Source organism: Hippichthys cyanospilos, chromosome 19 (genome assembly GCF_059441005.1).
Source record: "Hippichthys cyanospilos isolate Australia breed blue-spotted pipefish chromosome 19, RoL_Hcya_1.0, whole genome shotgun sequence".
Lineage (NCBI taxonomy): Eukaryota > Metazoa > Chordata > Actinopteri > Syngnathiformes > Syngnathidae > Hippichthys > Hippichthys cyanospilos.
In genome coordinates, this window is record NC_142387.1 from 4,365,791 (window position 1) to 4,379,917 (window position 14,127).

Sequence of the window (14,127 nt, forward strand, 5' to 3'; positions counted from 1 at the left end):
CATTAATTTCTTTGTGTGCATGACTGAGCACATGCAGCCGTTTTCTGTGCATTGACTACTGTGTGCGTGTGCGTGAGTGTGCGCGTGTGTATGTGTGTGTGTGCGTGTGTGTCACTGGGGTAATTAGAAAGAGGGAGGGTGAGAGTGATCAAAGAAGGCATTGCACATTACTTTCTGTTACAGTAGTGTGTGTTTACGTGCGTGTGCGTGTGTGTTTATGTGTGCGTGCAGGCGCAAGCGAGTACATGCTTGCATATCCATGTGTGTGAACGTCCTCTAAGCTATGATGCAGTAAGCTTGGTGGGTTAATGTACTACGGATAAAAATACTACACCATGTAATCTGGCATTTATCCCTCGAGAGCAGAAGCCAAAATGTGACACATGTCAAGAAGAAGGAGGCAGGGAAAGAACAAGAACAAGTGGATGAGAATAGGAAGTGGAATGTAGGTAAGAGACCGTGCTTGTTCTGATATGGCTGCATAAGTAAAACATATCACTTCTAATATACAGAAAGTGTCTCCTAAAAGGAGATTCCTTGTACTTAAAAGGGAAGTCATATTAAAATGTTCTTTACAATTTGGTCTATGTGCTATTATATATGTGGTATGCGCTTCATGTGTTATGTTGACATGCTTGCTTGCTTGCTTTTTTTCGCCATTTGTTTCTTATCCAGCTGCTCCCCTTTGCCTCGTCAGTTTATTTGTATTTTGTATCTATCTATCTATCTATCTATCTATCTATCTATCTATCTATCTATCTATCTATCTATATATATATATATATATATATATATATATATATATATATATATATATATATATATATATATATATATATATATATATATATATAGAAAAATGGATAGATGCTCATTTTTGTGTTTTTTTGAAAAAAAAACTGATTTGTATATGGTTCATCCAAATGTAACTAAAAATGAACATGTAAATTTAAAAAACAATATTCAACAATATTAAACAAGGCACATGGTTCCTCTAGATGTAACTTTTTTTTTTAAATAATTTATTCAGCTAATAAACGAAGCTGGAGATAATCAAGAAATACGAAGCTAGCCTAGCCTAGTCTACCCTTACCAGAGAATACGGGCATTACACGCACCACTCAAAGGTAAATAAATCCTTTCTATATTTTTTTATTTAGGATGTTTTCTGATTGTATACATGTATGTTATACTGTATATACGTAGCACTTACTATACTATTTTGGTACCAACTTTTAAAATGTATGTGCAATTTTTATGTTTTTACCTGGGGTTCTAAACGCATTAGCTATTTAACATAGGTTTGGATTGCCCACCATACGGTGAATTCGCCGTAGGAGCCCAACCGCGGAACAGATTAATCTCATACCATGGAGGCCAAATACTACTATTGTATGGGACAACATATTTGCTTAATTTTGTTGGTAAATAAATAACTAATCAATGTTGTTTAACAGAACAGTAATTTATTCTTGGCTCAGTAAAATAAAGAACACTGAATACAGTTGTAGAATACATTTCTCAGCTTTGTACTTTCTTCAAAAGCCAAGAATAGATGGGGGTCAGCTTGAATAACCTACTCTACAATGGTCCTGACGTCTTGAATCAGATCAGAGGAGTCCTTTTGGGGCGATTTAGGTCTGTTAATGACACGTTATAAATGCAGTTCAAATTAAAAAAAAAATTTTATCTGTAGCTGAATTTTTTAATTTTTTTTTAAGTTTTATACTTTTACCTTTATAATATCCTGTACTAAATGTTAAGAGATACTTTGGGGCACATTATTAATTGGTCAATCAAATGACTATGCATCAGGATTTTTCCATTCTTTTTTGACAGACATAAACTGGTAGAAATCTTGGCAGTGCGGCAGAGCACATGATATTTTGCAGGGGAGAAAAGGCGACAATTCTTTAAAATGCTGTCTCAAAATAAATGAGCACAAAAATGGCACTGTGGGAAGAACCTGTGTTAATGAAGAGTGAAATCAGCTATAGTGTGTGGGTGTTTTGAGCATGCAAGAAGCCCGGTGACTGTATAACACAGATACCTGCAGGAGGAGAAGCTAGTTTGGTCTGAAGAACATATGTCAGAAGGCCCTAATTGTGCATTTCTTTCTTTCTTCTCCTCTCCGACATCACCTCAGTGTCTGTTGAGAGAACGCCAGCTTCATGTCACTTTGGAAATGGCAGCAGTAGATGATGCATGGCACTTTTCTTTTCTTCAGCTTTTCATCCTCTAAGCATATATGATACATGTCTAACTTTTTTTCAAGAGCCAAACTTGCCATCTCAGCCTTTTCTGAACCACTGCGCCTGGCCATTGCCTGGAGGCTAGAGTGAAACTAAAATGCTGGATCAAATGTCCGACAGGATGGGAAAAAGTGTGCTGCACTTGTACCAAGCAAGGTTTGGAAAAATAACTGGCCTATTTTCTGATACTTTACTTTGAATTAATGATGCACAAAGACCACAATTTTTGCATACCAAGTTGAGTACAAGTAATCTCCCTTATAATCCATGTTATATTAATGTACAGAAAATGTATCTTGATGAGCCCCTAAATGCACCTCATGCAGCCGGTAACTCCCAAAATAAACATTAATGGAACAAATGGGTGAACAATCATAATATCATAACAAAATGTACCGAAACCGGCAGTTGCATCGTTACAACTGCACAACTAATCTCAGTCATAATCCATGTTATATTAATGTACAGAAAATGTATCTTGATGAGCCCCTAAATGCACCTCATTCAGCCGGTAACTCCCAAAATAAACATTAATGGAACAAATGGATGAACAATCATAATATCATAACAAAATGTACCGAAACCGGCAGTTGCATCGTTACAACTGCACAACACACACGCAAAAAAATAGCAAATTAATGTGACACTGCAAAAACGCATTTCCGCAATGGTCACTCCCACTCTGGCCCTTCCTCTTTTCAGGGAGTAACTACAAGAATACCCAGCCCATCCAGCACCTGCCATCATCTGGATGTCGGATTTTGGGCAAAATATAATACGACCATCATAGATTCAGATTTAGTCCAGATAGAAATAGTGAAGAAAACTTTTAAAAGTAAGGTTTGTAAAAATGAGCCTATTGAATATGGTCAAAAAATGTACTACAAGATAGTCATTGAAATCCTGTATTGTGAATAATGCGCTACAAAAGTAATGTCATGACTGTAATGTATTACTTTTTGCTGTAACGTGGTCGTGTATGGCATTATACACAAAAACTCTTAAAACTAATATTTTACTCGATACAAATGACAGATGAGTAACACCCCTAAACCCTTTAAATTTACAATATTAATTGAAGCTGTCGATAACATGAATGCAGTTCATTTGGTTGCCTTGGGATGGTGCTGTTTTATTGTTGGTACACAGAGTACTTTTTTTTGTTTTACTTGTGTATTTTTGTTTAACATTTCCAGCGAGCTAGGCTTCATTTACAATAATATTTATTTTGAGCATGCAAGTTTACTTAAGTTTCGTCTAAGGTCATTCTACTGGATGTGTAATGAGCGTAATGAGCTGCATTGAGAATGGCAAATCCACATTTCCCTGGTATGTTAGGGAGCGTAATTGAAAAGTACTGCAATAGTAGTGTAATGCCTTACATTTCAAATACATTCATATTAGAATGTAACGAATTACATTGGAATGACAGTAATATGCAATTAAGTATGCATTACAGATTTGAAGTACCGTAACTCGCGTGCGTAGCCTATGTGGTCTAAATTTCTTTGAAGTCAAGATTTAGTTGAAAAAAAGTTGAAAATGAAGTTGTGTTTAGCTCATCCAATTAGGTCCAAATATTCATCTGATTTAGATGATACACAGTGTTGCTCATGAAGTGATTGCAGCAATGAAAAGTTCTTGTACCAAAGTTGAGCTTCATATGCCTTGGATGCAAACATCTTCCAACCAACTACTATTTGTGCTGTATAGTCCAATGGTTGAGACCTTTGGCTTTGAGCTTAGGGGAATGGGAATCGATTTCTGTTCAGCATGAATGGTAATATTCATTCATATAAGATTTCTTAGCCAAAACACTTCAACGATGCCTGGAATGAGAATACAAAGGGTTAAAAGAATCTTTTCAGCATCTTGAAGACAGCTTATCACTTTTCAAACAAATGTAGTCTGTAAAAGGATGTCTATTTATTTCAAGACAACATTTCAACATTCAGTTTTCAGATTCAGACGTTTTTTTGGAGGTACAAAAATGATGTTTTTCAATTATTTTCATCCAATTTTTTTACTGGGTGGGATGGCAACTGGACCCTCTTTAATCCCATTTTCACTTTATTGATGAAGGCAAGATAAGTGCATCATTAACCCTTTGGGAAACTCAGGCTTTTAGTTTCAATGTGTGATATCAAAGAAAAAGCATGCAAATAAACACTTAGAAGGTTAAAATATTGCATAGCTTGTCAAAATATGTCAACTTTCAATATGCCATTATGCCATCCCTTCTAAAAGCTTACAAACGGAACGTCGAGAGATACAGCCTGCAGATGTCAAAATTAGCCCATGTCAGGCTCATTTACTGTCAATAAAAATTGGAAATATTGTCAATGTTGGATGTATTGAAAACCTAATGTTTTATTGTGCATTTTACACGATTTTTGCACTAATCCCTTCAACAGCAATTCACCAACAGGGTGCGATAGAATTTTTTGTGTTGGGACCCCAAAACCACCAAGGGGCGCTAGAAGATAACTTATGACATTTGGAAGCCTCCTCCTTTGATACAACTAAAATTAAGTGAACTAAGATTATGTGATATGCAGAAGTCACATACAGTACATCATGATGATGAATTTGGAATATATATATATATATATATATATATATATATATATATATATATATATATATATATATATATATATATATATATATATATATTTTTTTTTTTTTTTTAAACCAAAGTGTTGCTCAAGCTTGGAATCCATGTGCAGCCACCACCGTAAAATGAACAAATTTAAGCCTCATACCACACGATATTGACTGACTTAACTGCTTTTATACATATCATCTATCAGTTGCACGTCAAGTATGTGGTTTATAAAAGCTGAATATATCCAGATTTTGGCAACGAGAAGCAGGTGGAGTGTACAGTGGATGTTAAACACACACAACACACACACACACCCACACATGAACACAACTGCTTGTTCCCCCGGGTAAAGCCGTCAAAAGCACTCTGATTTTGAATTAGCACTGATTGGCTGTTATTTGCAGCATGGCCCATGCAGCTGAGACCACTCAAAACCACACATGCACACGCACACACGCACGCACGCACAAACACACAACACACACACACACACACTTTTATGGTTAGGGCATCATGTTTCTCTTAACTGCTGAGTTCTCCAGGCTGTGTTGCTGTTTTGAGAGTGGCAGTAGAGGATAACTGTGTCTGTGCGTCCGTGAGTGCGTGTGTGTGTGTGTGTGTGTGTGTGCGTGTGTGTGTGTGTGTGTGTGTGTGTGAGGCACGCGCGTCCATTTGCATGTTCACATCTGTCTGTATGACTCTGTGGTTGTGAACCTACCACAAAAAAAAGTCATATTTTTGGGAATGGTGCGGGGGTGTGCATACTTTGTCGAGCCCTGTTTCCAATTTCCATGAAATAGTGATCTGAAAATGTGAGGCATTTTGACGCTTGCAAATGTACAAATCCATTCTCTCCGGCATTTCCAGTGTGTGATTTATGTATCCCTTCTTTGACCTGATCTGTTTTCAATCAAAACATTTTCATGGAACCGATAGAAATGATATGCTGCAATAGGCGGATATCTAGAAAGATCTTTTATTACGGTTCTTTAAAAACATCGCTTACTAATACTAACGTGTATTGTGCTTTGAATGCCGAAATGTCACAGTGATGCCACAAGTATGCATGTACAGTCAAATGTGGGGGAAATAGAGCAACCTCACCCTTTGGCAGTGCCAATAATAACTTGTGTGGCTAGGCCAGTGGAGGTCAAAAGTTTTGCCGATCTAGTTTGGATTGAAATATACCAGGCACCATCGTATTCACATTAGTTTCTATACTGCTGATGTGGTCACATATATGTGTCACCTTTGTCATAATGATAATGTGTTTGTCATTGTATGTATTTATTTATTTTGTCATAGGCTCCTGTATTTTCTGTGATGACGGGTTTATTTCTTGATGTAACAGTTTCCATGCAGTTGTTTTGGTGCTTTAGTTTGCTTTTTTTGTCATATAGGATTGGTGTTTGACAAGTTCCCAGAACGTCAAGTCAAGGCTCAAGGCTGTCAATCCAAGCTGCCCTCCTTCCTTTTCCAAGTCTAGTTCCTGAGTCTAGTTTTCCTGGTTCTACATGTCTGGTTATGTTGGATTTTTTTCTACAGACTTTCTACTTTTCTGCTCTATTGTCCTGTGTTCTTCTGAGTCCAAATTCTGCCTTTGACATAAAAAGCCCAAAATAACGCACCCAACAGTTCAGAAGCTTTGTTTTATTTTCAGAGCAGTTGCATATAGGATGCAAAAATCAGTCTACTGTTTTTTTCTGAACTAATGGTGATTCTAACCATGATCAAAATTCTGAAAATTGCTTTGTGCTTTCATAGTAATGGACAAAAGGCTTACTAGTCAAAGAGCTAGCGTTCATTACTTTGGGGCACTGTATCTTTGCTTGCAAATGTGTCTCAATGAGCTTTTGCCTCTCCTGTATGACAAGAGTACCAGAAATGACCATAAAAGCGATCGGGGGAGGAACAAAAGGAATTATATTAAGGTTTTCAGTCCAATTCCATCTCGAGAGGCCTCCCAGATCAAGTTCTACAAATAGCAGTTCATTTTCACAAAAGCGAGTAGCGGAAAGCGTGAGTGCTTGCGCGTGTTTGTTTGTTTCCAGAAGCAAACGAGACTCGCTAACTCCTAAATGTTGGTGCACGATTGCACTCTAGTGGTAAAATGTAAGTTTACAGTTTAGTCCAGCATAAAATCCTCATGCGACATCCACTTCCTTCCTTGAATTGTGTGAAAGCCGATGCCTTCACATTACTGCATATGATTTAGTACACAATTAACATTTTTTATTAGTCCTCGCACGTTTTTTGAGAGGCTTCATCTTTCCACATGTTCAACCGATTCTCACCGTGCTACATGCGACAATAATTCTCTACAACTTCAACATAGACTACAGGTTTTCTAAAAAAAAAAAAAAAAATCACCGTTAATTCCCAATTAGGTCTATCTTCCTACATATAGTTATTTGCCATGCTAAATCCGTCATTTTAGTTGCACATGTAACATTACACATTGTTGCAATTGGAAATAATAATCTCTATTTAATTCACCCTGATAACCAATTTGATCATTTTGATCCAACCATTTTGGTCAGGACAAAAATTTCGCCACATCCCCCATACTCGTATTAGGACTTTTTTTTGTTTTGTTTTTAACTTTACTTTACATGGATGTTACTTCACTCCTTCAACATTACTTGACCAATTCAAACAATTCCAACTTCACCATGCTCAGTTCATTCAAGCCATTGCATTTATTATCCACAAAAATTGCGTTTTTTTTTTTTTTTTTATAAATCCCAAAGTTGATCTATATTTACGTACGTATATTTAGTTTTTATTTCCAGCATTCACACACACAGCAATCAAAGATAACATAATAGGAAGGAAGTTAATCTTCATCAAACTAAACAGTGTTGAAACAGTGACATTTAGAAAAATACGTCATCATAACATTTACCACTTTCCACAAATATTGACCAGTCACAATCCATACTATCAACATACTAAGCTTATTCAAGGTAATGTAATTTTATTATCATTCCTTCACTATATTATTTATTTATTTATTTATTGGAAACCAATACACTCGTCATCACTTTGAAGAATAGAATTGAATTGAATTGAATTGAATTGAATTGAATTGAATGCCGTTATTTTCATTGTACACAGGTACACAGTATGGAGATTTTTATTATTATTAATAATATAAACAATAATATATTCCCAAAGAGTAAAATATAATCAAGAAAAAGTGTTTCTTAACGTAATATTCAGAGCAAGTGTAAACTCAGACCTTGAGATTTTCAGTTCAACTGCATTCCAGTGTTAACATTGCAGGCCCATGAAAGCGGCGTTATATATGCTTATGTGAAGATTAAGAAGCATGGTTGATGGCCACGAAAAATCAGCATTTGCAGCGCAAGGAAGACATGCAATCATGCGCGTTTGTGACAAAGCGATGTCTGTTAGGTTGACCTAGAACTGAAGTATTGCAGATAATCAAATTGCATTCCTGGTTTCCTCCTGTACGTGTCTTAGCCCTGGTGAAATGGAGTGGCACTGTTGTCGTAAAATTTACTTTATTAAATCATCACTGAATTTTAGTAGCAGCCCAATGAGGATTAAAAATGGAGGTAAAATAATGATGTATCACAAGTAATAATGAGATCCAACTGGGGAGAAAATAATCAAAGAATACTGGTAAACATTTATTCTTCACCGCCAATTCTAACATAAATGTATACAGTAAAACATTCTCACCACATTTATTCTGTAACTGTCCTAAAATTACCGCTAGATGACAGTATTGCTCTACTGTCAGACATGAACCAGAGTCTAGTTCATGTCTGACAGCCTTACACAGTGAAGTTTTACTTTATTGTATCTATTTTTTTAAACAGTAATTTCTCTTTGTCATTTTTTTTCGAAGTTCATTCATCTAATTCATTATCGGTGGTGTTTGTAAAAGTGTTTTGATTGTTACAGTTTGAACATGGAATTAATTAATTTTACTTCCTCAGGGAAAATGTGTTTTTGTAAACCAAATTCTATTAGCTGCTTCACAATAATTTCCTTTTTTGAATTTTATACTTTTATATTAAGACAATGGTGACCTTTAGCACAGCCTCATATCGCTTCATTGCACTGAAACAAAATGTTGACAACATTGAGATTTAAGCCTTATTTTCACAATCAAGTCAGTAAAATAGAGGCTGTAAAAAATTGTGTTTTATGTTAAATTGTGAAAGCATCCATGACTCTTCAATAAAGCAATCAATCCAACTAGTTTAGTATATTATTGAAAATTGAATAATTTTTAATTTGTCAAAATTCATCTTGTGTCTACAATTGCTTGATAACGAGGCGATAAAGCCAGCAACACTAAAGCAGCATTTTATTTGATACAGTTGTTTTTGACGAAATAATTGGCAGCAACCTGTTTAGGGGGCAATTGACCCGGTTTGGTATAAGGAGGCGTGCAATTTGCAATTTTTATTCTGTAAACTTCAGTAGTGATGAAAAGTAATTAATATACTTCGTGTCAAATTGAATCTGTTGATGTGACTGCATGAGCACATATGTTTGGCTTAAAGAATTTTGTTTTGATTTGTTTATTTTGTTTTGCTTTGTTTTGTTTCAGCAAACATTTGCAATGGGGTTCTTAGAAATTTAGCTTTCTAAAAGAAGTCCGACACTCCCAAAAGTTTAGGTCATCTTTATGGAAGCCAAAAAAAAAAAAATCACATAATATGCACTTTTATATTTTCGCCGCTAGAGAACGCTGCTTCACAAAACATAAAGTCGCTTCCATCCTTTTTCATTGTAGGCTCTATTTTCCCCCTTGATTTGCTATACATTATTATGAATATGTGGTCTGTACCGTATTGCTTAAATATTGACAATTTTGTTTCATAGAAGTTAATGTAAATCACAGACCAACAGTACATCGCACATATCTTGATAATACATTCCTCTAGTAGGTGAAGTGTTTGAAGGCCCACTATCCTATGGCATTATACACTAAATAAATATTATACACTAAATAAATATTTGTGAATATGAGCTGAAAAAGCTTCACATTAATAACTGTCTGGAGGTCCAATCAGATGAGATGATGAACAAGGACGCAAATAATAGAAAACCTGTCTGGCAGCTTATCTTACACCACCTTTGACTTGCAAAGAAGCATGCAGCCGCTGTATGGAAAGATTTTCTCAGCCAAAATGATATCAAAGATATTGAAAGATTTGTTCTACTTATTATCAATCATCTTTGCTATCATTGTAACATGCTTAGTACTTTTGTTCTTTAGCAGGTGTGGAATGTTGGAGTTATTTAAGTCAGGTGGCGCCGTTTACAGAAGAACAAAAGTCTACTTGCATGAGCTGCGCGAAACGGAACCTATAGAAAGAAACTCCAGACAAGACAATAGCTTGACTTCGAAGGCCATGAACAAAATTTTGGGCTCTTGTCCTGACACCCCTCCGGATCTTGTTGGTCCTCTTCACGTGGAGTTTGATCGGAACTGGTCACTGGATAAGGTCATGGCGGAGGTCAGCGTTCCTTCCCTAATGATGGGCGGACGATACAAGCCTGCCAATTGTATCTCCCAGCACAAGGTAAGCCAATGAAGACGATCAAAATTTCTGTATGATTCAGTACAACAGCTGAACATATCTATATCTATATCTATATCTATATCTATATCTATATCTATATCTATATCTATATCTATATCTATATCTATCTATCTATCTATATATACATCAGTGGTGGGCCGTGCATTTCACACTCAGGTGAATGGACCCCTCATGTGCATGTACACAGGCTTTTTATAAAAACATTTAAACATCAATAATTCCACATCAGCAATTAAAGCTTATCATTATTACGTGCCAAAACTTAGAATAAGTTATAATAATTTCCAATTATTTGTCCATAAAGTTTTATGAAGTCCACCAAGAGCAGGCAAGCTTTAACAAGATTGTACGCTAAATTAAAAATGGCAATTTAATATAATTCTCGCGTCTGCATGAGCATGGCAAGTTGAGTTGGCAGGAGGAAGGAAGGAGACCCAAAAAAATGCCGGAAAACTGAGAAATATGTGGCTTAAAAAGGAAGTTTTAACAAGGAAACGGGAGCGAAACTGGACGGACAAAGTATCACCAGACAGGTGGACAAACTCAAACTAACGAGAACGCGGACAACAAAGGCAGACGCGAGTGGAACAGAAACATGAACAAAAACCCACAACAACAAAAGCCAACCAAACATGACAATTGAATATGAAAGACATAAAATATCCAATTTTCGGTCCAATTTCCGTTTTGCTCTTCTTCAGCCATTGTGGGTTTAAAAAAAAAAAAAGCAACCGTGAGTCTGGCTTTGATGTATGCTAACACTAACGTTAGCTAGTTGAGCAACATGTTTTTTTTCTTTATTTAACTACTTCCACCGTTAAACACGGAGGATCAAAATAACACCGCTTTCTTGCAAAGAGTGTCCACTTACGTCACGTTCTACGTGAGGTTTCTGGAAGGCGTTTTTATGAGTCGATTGGCTATTGCAGCTGTCTAACAAAAATATTGGCCCGTACACGATACGTAATTGCACAGTGCACAGAAGCCTTCTACTTGTTCAAGCGAATGCCCTAGCGCCTCCCAGCTCGGCAGATGTCTGCCTGGAAGTCTGCCTGGTGACACACGCTAGCTGAATTCTTATTGGATAAAAACTCTACCCTAAAACTGCAGCCCTTGGAGGAGTGTCACCATATGGATATAATACGACACAATAAGAACAGAATATGGAGAATATCTTTATATCTAAAATATATATATTTAGTAAAAATAAAAATGACTTTTATTACAGGTACAGTGGTACCTCGGTACTCGACCGCCTCTATACTCGACCAAATCGGTGCTCGACCAAAAAATTCAAGTAGATAATGCATCGGACCTCGAACAGATTTTCGGTTCTCGACTAGCCGAGCCGACCCGAACGCGCTCCTCGGCCCTTCTCGGCGAGCGGGTAAGCGCCAGTTCAACTCAGACCGCCAGCGGAGTAAGACGTTTGTTCGAGTATTTCTTCCCGGATTTAAACTTTTTCGTGTTGCTCTAGCCCTTAATAATGGGTCCAAAGAAAGACAGTGATAAGGGGAAGGCAAAGAGGAAAACAATGAGGACCACTATTGAACTGAAGAAGGAAATTATGGCAAAATATGAACGTGGTGTACGAGTGTCCGACCTCGCGTCGCAGTTAGCTAGCGTCATCATAGAAGGAGTAACCCTCCCTCCCGTCCTCTCCACATCCATTCCTGTATGCCATCAACCACTCTCCAAAACGTAAGTAAATAATACAAAATGGTTTATAATGCTTTATTTATCTTTATCTTTATCTTTATCTTTATCTTTATCTTTATCTTTATCTTTATCTTTATCTTTATCTTTATCTTTATCTTTATCTTTATCATGTACTGCTTGTGCACATTTACTTGTGCACACATACTTTCCATTATTTCTTATGGGAAAATTGGTTTCGGTGTTCGAACAAATCAGTGCTCGACCACCACCTCAGAACGGATTATGGTCGAGTACCGAGGTACCACTGTATTATAATAATTATATATATATATATATATATATATATATATATATATATATATATATATATATATATATATATATATATATATATATATATATATATATATATATGACATTGCATGACTAATTTTTTTTCGACTTAAAAACTATATCCTCACTTTTCTGGGGTTGTGTGTTCAAATCCAGGCTTCTTGCTTTGCAGGTTTCCTCCCACATTATAAAACCATCTACGATAGGTTCGTTGAACACTCTAAATTGTCCTAAGGCAGGGTGTGGCAACTCCAGTTCTAGAGGGCAGCAGTCTCCCTTCTATAACACATCTGATCCAAATGATCAGGAACGCTATCAGGCTTCTGCAGAGCTTGTTGATGAGCTGATTATTTGAATCACCAATGGACCAATGTTGCCTACCACTGTCCTAGTTGGTTTAAATATGAGTCTGACTGTGTTTGTCTATCTCCGATGAAAACGCCGCAGTTTGTAGTCTGAAAAATACTCATTTTAAGCCTCGTAAATGACATCTTGCTTGTTTCACATTCGAATGTTAATGAAACACAGTGGAAAAATTTTGTGGAAGGATATGTGGAACCCCATACGGGGGTTGAAAATGAGGGAAAAAGATTGACTTGTACGGTACTTACAATATTTAGAAAGAAGGCACTAGCAAATGTCTGTCACATATAAACAGTTAAAGTGAGACATGAACTGCGAAGTATCACTAATCCCAGTGTTTAGTAAAAGGTCAATGTTTTATAGTTATGTAAAAAACAAGACAGCCTTTTGAAAGGCTCGTTTTAGTGAACAGTTCCACAGTTAAAAGAGCCAAGAGTCCCATCACTCTGAGCGACACTGGCCTCTAGTGTCATTTTAGCAGTAATGCCGGGATCAAATAATACAGATCATATATCAAATGCTTACGTTTCCTCATTTATTTACATTGCCTCTAGGTGGCGATAATCATCCCTTTCCGCAATCGACATGAGCATCTAAAATACTGGCTTCACTACCTGCATCCCATTCTGATGAGGCAACAATTGGACTACGGTGTATATGTTATCAACCAAGCCGGAGAGGGAGTGTTTAACAGGGCCAAGCTGCTGAATGCAGGCTTTGTGGAGGCCCTAAAGGATTACGACTACAATTGTTTTGTCTTCTCTGATGTAGACCTGGTGCCAATGGATGATCGCAACCTGTACAGATGCTTCGCCAATCCAAGGCACTTAGCTGTGGCTATGGACAAATTCCAATTCAACTTACCCTACAACACTTATTTTGGTGGTGTCTGCTCATTGTCCAAGGAGCAGTACTTGAGGATTAATGGTTTCCCAAACACTTTCTGGGGCTGGGGCGGAGAGGATGATGATATGTACAACAGGATCATCTTCAGAGGGATGTCTATTTCTCGACCAAACATGCTGATAGGGAAGTACAAGATGATTAAACATGATAGGGACCTGCACAATGAGGTGAATCCTCTGAACCCTGCCAAAGTGGGGCAAACCCACAAGACGATGAATCAAGATGGTTTCAATTCGCTAAGTTACAAGGTCAGCAGTTTTGAAAGACATCCATGTTATACATTTATTACTGTTGATATTGAAGGTCCATCCGCTAAATTAAGATGAACCTATGAAATGCATGATGTGCATGCATCTGTATAGTAGCATGGAACTGCCAATGTGAAGCAAACACATATTTGCAAATACATCTAAATCTA

The 14,127-nt window shown here is 36.8% G+C and overlaps 1 protein-coding gene across 1 annotated transcript; it reads left to right on the forward strand.

Moving 5' to 3' along the window:
• The first annotated feature begins 10,031 nt into the window (after positions 1–10,031).
• On the forward strand, positions 10,032–14,035 carry LOC148407666 (beta-1,4-galactosyltransferase 1-like). The gene is made up of 2 exons (XM_088402014.1): positions 10,032–10,427; positions 13,358–14,035. The coding sequence occupies exons 1-2, from the start codon at positions 10,032–10,034 to the stop codon at positions 14,033–14,035; spliced, it is 1,074 nt and encodes a 357-aa protein (XP_088258140.1).
• Positions 14,036–14,127: the final 92 nt, after the last annotated feature.

What these genes read in the sequence shown, in the direction of transcription:
- LOC148407666 (XM_088402014.1), top strand. Translation starts at nt 10,032, where the DNA reads ATGATATCAAAGATATTGAAAGATTTGTTCTACTTATTATCAATCATC. An exon ending in ATTGTATCTCCCAGCACAAG is followed by an intron (nt 10,428 to 13,357) that starts GTAAGCCAATGA and finishes CATTGCCTCTAG; the next exon opens with GTGGCGATAATCATCCCTTT.